The sequence below is a fragment of the Nyctereutes procyonoides genome, unplaced genomic scaffold, assembly GCF_905146905.1.
Source record: "Nyctereutes procyonoides isolate TBG_1078 unplaced genomic scaffold, NYPRO_anot_genome, whole genome shotgun sequence".
NCBI lineage: Eukaryota > Metazoa > Chordata > Mammalia > Carnivora > Canidae > Nyctereutes > Nyctereutes procyonoides.
Window position 1 is genome coordinate 2,900 of NW_026574793.1, and position 5,657 is coordinate 8,556.

Consider the following 5,657-nt stretch of genomic DNA (forward strand, 5'->3'; position numbering starts at 1 on the left):
ACCTGGGATCCTGGGAGGAGTCCGGCATCCGGCTCCCTGCAGGGAGCCTGCTTCTCCCTCTGCCTGTCTCTCCTGGATAAATAAAATCTTTTTTAAAAAATAAAAAATGTCTTAATAAGCTTGTTTCAACTTAGTTTTTTCTGGCAGAGTGTAATTGGACAGAAGGGTGGACACAGAACCTTCCCTATGAGTTATATCAGCTGACCTTCTCCCCATCCCCTCCTTTTTAAAAAGATTTTATTTACTCATGAGAGACAGAGAGAGGCAGAGACACACAGGCAGAGGGAGAAGCAGGCTCCATGCAGGGAGCCCGATGCGGGACTCCATCCCAGGTCTCCAGGATCACGCCCTGAGCTGAAGGCAGACACCCAACCGCTGAGCCACCCAGGCATCCCCAACATTCTTCTTTTAACTGCAAATAACCACAAATTTTATTGTTTCATTATTATACACATAAGGAAATAAATTAGTTCAGATTAATTGGTCCGTCACTTAGCATTGCATACTTGGTTACCTTTCCTTTCTTTCTTTTTTTTTAAGATTCTACTTAATTATTCTTGAGGGACAGAAACAGAGGGAGAAGCAGGCTCCATGCAGGAAGCCCGACGTGGGACTCGATCCTGGGTCTCCAGCATCACGCCCCGGGCTGAAGGCAGGCATTAAACAGCTGAGCCACCCAGGGATCCCTCACTTTTACCCATTTCTAATAGCAGCCTCCCCCCAATGGCTAGAGAAATTTCAGTTGTTTCCTGTCCCATTGGACTATAAAGACCCATGTTTAGTCCAATTTTTACTCACTGAGTGACTGGTGAAATCGGGGTAGAGACAACAGAAGGTAAAAGTGGGTATTTTATTTGTACTTAAGCCATCCAAACTGGTAGTATTATCATGATACATTAAAATACAAGACATCTTTCTACAACTACTAGAATGAACAAATTAACAATTCTAGTAAATCACAAAGGGCAGAGGAAACCAATGAAGCATATTGTATATAGCTTAACCCTTCACCGTTAATGGAGGTGATGAAAACAAGACTCACAATCTCAGAAAATACAATTATCCTTTATCACCGGTCTTTGTATTTTTACTTCCTTTTCTTGATATAATCTACAGCCTAAAGATACCTGAATTAGTATTACATCTAGTTATCTATAGCCAGAAACATCTTATCATGTTGTCCATAGCAGCCAACGCTACTGAAACCTTTGACTCCAATCATATCCCCTCAATGGATACATTCAGCATAATAGGACACTATCGAGGCAGAGATATAGGACCCTAAAAGACAAATCCAATCAGAAATAATACTGCCCAAATTGAGATCGAATAATATACTTATCAGCACACATCTTCAGGTTGAATGTTCAGAGTAATTTGGGAAAAAAATCCATTATTTGCTGAGTACTAAAATACTTAGTGGATTGCTGTAGGACACCATGGCTTTCCCCAGCAGTTTCGAAGATGGACTCCAGATCGCCCATAGAATTTTGCTGGAACTGGATGGGGGGCTGCAGCGATTCCTCTTCACAGTTGTGGAGCAGATTGTTCCAGGCCTGGTTGTTCCAGGCTTGGGGGCACCAGGTCTGACTGTTCCAGGAGTGGTTGCTCCAGGATTGGCTGTTCCAGGTCTGGCTGCTCCAATACGGCCTGGCTGCTCCACAGTGGGAGGTTTCCAGAAGGGTTCGGCAGGTACCCCTGGCGACAGGGGTAGAAGCCTGCGTATTCCGTGGTGGCAGAGCTGTTCTGAAAGGGAATGGCGGGTTAACCCAAGAGCTCTAAGGAAAATCAGAATTGTGTGTGGGCCGCGTCTTAAGCTTTAGCAATGAGCAGAACGGGAAAGTCCTTGAAAAGAAAGCAGAAAAAATAAAAGCTTCCTGTTACCTGAGTCACACTGTTGCTCTCCTTTGGCCAGTTGCTTTTCTGCCAAATCTTGCTTCTCGTCCTCCGGTTCTGGAACCAGGCTTTAACCTACAAGGGAAAAGTGACAGGAAGACATGAAATACCAGTAGTGCGGATATGCTAGGGATCAAAGATTATTGTTGACATTGTTTCCCCCGACAACAGCTACCTAAAGCTCAGGAACAAGACAAACTTCTAGAGTCCTTCCTTTCATTCACGGAAACAATGTTCTAGGGATGGATGTCAACGCCCTTTTTCAATGAGCCTACCAGTTTAGAGAAGACACATTACATATCTATTCACTAGGAAGTTCACGTTTACTTTTCTTAAAGGATTTTATCTATTTATTCATTGGAGACACAGAGAATCAGAGACACAGGCAGGAGAAGCAAGCCCCACATGGAGAGCCTGATATGGGACTCTGATCCCAGGACCCCAGGGTCACACCCTGGGCCAGAGGCAGATGCTCAACCACTGAGCCACCCAGGTACCCCTAGAAGATTCACATTTAAATAAATGTCTAGGAGTGCCTGTGTGGTTCAATGGGTTAAGCGGCTGCCTTAGGCTTGGGTCATAATCTCAAGGTCCTGGTATCCAGCCCCATATCAGGCTCCCTGCTCAGCGGGAAGTCTGCTTCTCCTTTTCCTTGAATGTCCTGCTGTCTTTCTCAAATAAATAAAAATAAATAAATAAAATAAAAATTAAAAAATGAATGAATGAATGTCTACCCACCTCTTTATTCATACTTACTCACGCCCCTAGTTGGTTAAATGTACTTTGTGATTAAAAAAACCTCCTCCATAAGCACACTTTTTTTTTAAAGATTTTTAATTTATTTGTTCATGAGAGACACACACAGAGAGGCAGAGACACAGGCAGAGGGACAAACAGGCTTCACGCACCAAGCTCGATGTGGGACTCGATCCTGAATCCTGGGATCACACCCTGAGCTGAAGGCAGACGCTGAGCCACCCAGGCATCCCCATAAGCACACTTCCATTTAATACAATAATAGTGGTAATTTTAACTCAAAAATTATGAAATATACCACTAGGACAACTATTGAGAAAATATCAAGTTTTGTAGGAGCACACAGTAAACTTAAACTTCCAAATGATTTACAATGATACATGAGAAAATGAAATTAAGAAGGACCAGAAGTATGTATGTACAGGTGTACACACACACAATAACTTATGGAATGGAGGTCTTTGGGGATGCCTGGGTGGCTCAGCGATTGAGCATCTGCCTTTGGCTCAAGGTGTGATCCTGGAGTCCCAGGATCAGAGTCCCACATGGGGCCCTCCTGCGTGGAGCCTGCTTCTCCCTCTGCTGGTTTCTCTGCATCTTTCATGAATAGAGAAATAAAATCTTAAACAAAAGGAATGGAGGACTTTGTCTAAGTATGGCACCAGTGATAGAAAAACACCATAAGAGCGTCAACAGCAGCACCATGGTAGCTCAACAGAAGAACCTTGAAGGCTATGTGGGATTTGCAAATCTCCCAAATCAAGTATACAGAAAATCAGTGAAGAGAGGGTTTGAATTCACACTTATGGTTGTGGGTGAATCTGGACTGGGGAAGTCAACATTAATCAACTCATTATTCCTCACAGATTTGTATTCTCCAGAGTATCCAGGTCCATCGCATAGAATAAAAAAGACTGTACAGGTGGAACAATCCAAGGTTTTAATCAAAGAAGGTGGTGTTCAGTTGCTGCTCACAATAGTTGATACCCCGGGATTTGGAGATGCAGTGGATAATAGTAATTGCTGGCAGCCTGTTATTGACTACATTGATAGTAAATTTGAGGACTACTTAAATGCAGAATCTCGAGTGAACAGACGTCAGATGCCTGATAACAGGGTGCAGTGTTGTTTATACTTCATTGCTCCTTCAGGACATGGACTTAAACCATTGGATATTGAGTTTATGAAGCGTTTGCATGAAAAAGTGAATATCATTCCACTTATTGCCAAAGCAGACACACTCACTCCAGAGGAGTGCCAACAGTTTAAAAAACAGATAATGAAAGAAATCCAAGAACATAAAATTAAAATATATGAATTTCCAGAGACAGATGATGAAGAAGAAAATAAGCTTGTTAAAAAGATAAAGGACCGTTTACCTCTTGCTGTGGTAGGTAGTAATACGATCATTGAAGTTAATGGCAAAAGGGTCAGAGGAAGGCAGTATCCTTGGGGTGTTGCTGAAGTTGAAAATGGTGAACATTGTGATTTTACAATTCTAAGAAATATGTTGATAAGAACACACATGCAGGACTTGAAAGATGTCACTAATAATGTACACTATGAGAACTACCGAAGCAGAAAACTGGCAGCTGTGACTTATAATGGAGTTGATAATAACAAGAACAAAGGGCAGCTTACCAAGAGTCCTCTTGCACAAATGGAAGAAGAAAGAAGGGAGCATGTAGCTAAGATGAAGAAGATGGAGATGGAGATGGAACAGGTGTTTGAGATGAAGGTCAAAGAAAAAGTTCAGAAACTGAAGGATTCAGAAGCTGAGCTCCAGAGGCGCCATGAGCAAATGAAAAAGAATTTGGAAGCACAGCACAAAGAATTAGAGGAAAAACGTCATCAGTTTGAAGATGAGAAAGCAAACTGGGAAGCCCAACAACGTATTTTAGAACAACAGAACTCTTTGAGAACCTTGGAAAATAACAAGAAGAAAGGGAAGATCTTTTAAATCCTCTATTGACCACCAGTTACGTATTAGTTGCCAATATGCCAGCTTGGACATCAGTGTTTGTTGGATCCGTTTGACCAATTTGCACCAGTTTTATCCTTAATGATGGATTTAACAGCATGACAAAAATTATTATTATTTTTTTGTTCTTGATGGAGATTAAGATGCCTTGAATTGTCTAGGGTGTTGTGTACTTAGAAACTAACAGCTCTAAGTACCTTTCCTACATTTTATTTCTTTCTTTCCTTTTTTTTTTTATTAAACAGATGTCTTCAATTTAATGCAAGAAAACATTTTACTGTTGTACAACCATGTTCTGGTGGTTGGATTGTTTACAGGATATTCCAAAAATAAAAGGACTCTGGAAGGTTTTCATTGAGGATAAATTGCCATAATATGATGCAAACTATGCTTCTCTATGATAATTATAATACAAAGGTTCCATTCAGTGCAGCGTATACAATAATGTAATTTAGTCTAACACAGTTGACCCTATTTTTTGACACTTCCATTGTTTAAAAATACACATGGAAAAAAAATCCTATATGCTTACAATGCACCTAGAGCTTTTTTATAACAACCTTTTTTTGTTTATTTGTTTGTTTTGGATTCTTTAAATATATGTTATTCTCATTTAGTGCCCTCTTTAGCCAGAATCTCATTACTGCTTCATTTTTGTAATAACATTTTATTTAGGTATTTTCCATATATTGGCCCTGCTAAAATAGAATATAGCATCTTTCATATGGTAGGAACCAAAAAGGAAACTTTCCTTTAATTCCCTTTTTACACGTTATGGTAAGTAGCAGGGGGAAAAATGCATTTATAGATCATTTCTAGGCAAAATTGTGAAGCTAACGACCAACCTATTTCTACCTATGTGCCGTCTCTTTATTTTACTAGAAATGGGAATCATGGCCTCTTGAAAAGAAAAAAAAGTCACCATTCTGCATTTAGCTGTATTCATATATTGCATTTCTGTATTTTTTTTGTTTGTATTGTAAAAAATTCACATAATAAACAATGTTGTGATGTAAAAAAAAAA

At 40.2% G+C, this 5,657-nt stretch overlaps 1 protein-coding gene and 1 pseudogene across 1 annotated transcript; one reads left to right on the forward strand and one right to left on the reverse strand.

Moving 5' to 3' along the window:
• Positions 1 to 824: 824 nt before the first annotated feature.
• Positions 825 to 2,646, reverse strand: LOC129507678 (homeobox protein NANOG-like; annotated as a pseudogene).
• Positions 2,647 to 3,340: 694 nt separating this feature from the next.
• On the forward strand, positions 3,341 to 4,835 carry LOC129507015 (septin-7-like). Its single transcript, XM_055321543.1, has one exon. The coding sequence runs from the start codon at positions 3,356 to 3,358 to the stop codon at positions 4,610 to 4,612; it is 1,257 nt and encodes a 418-aa protein (XP_055177518.1). The 5' UTR covers positions 3,341 to 3,355; the 3' UTR covers positions 4,613 to 4,835.
• Positions 4,836 to 5,657: the final 822 nt, after the last annotated feature.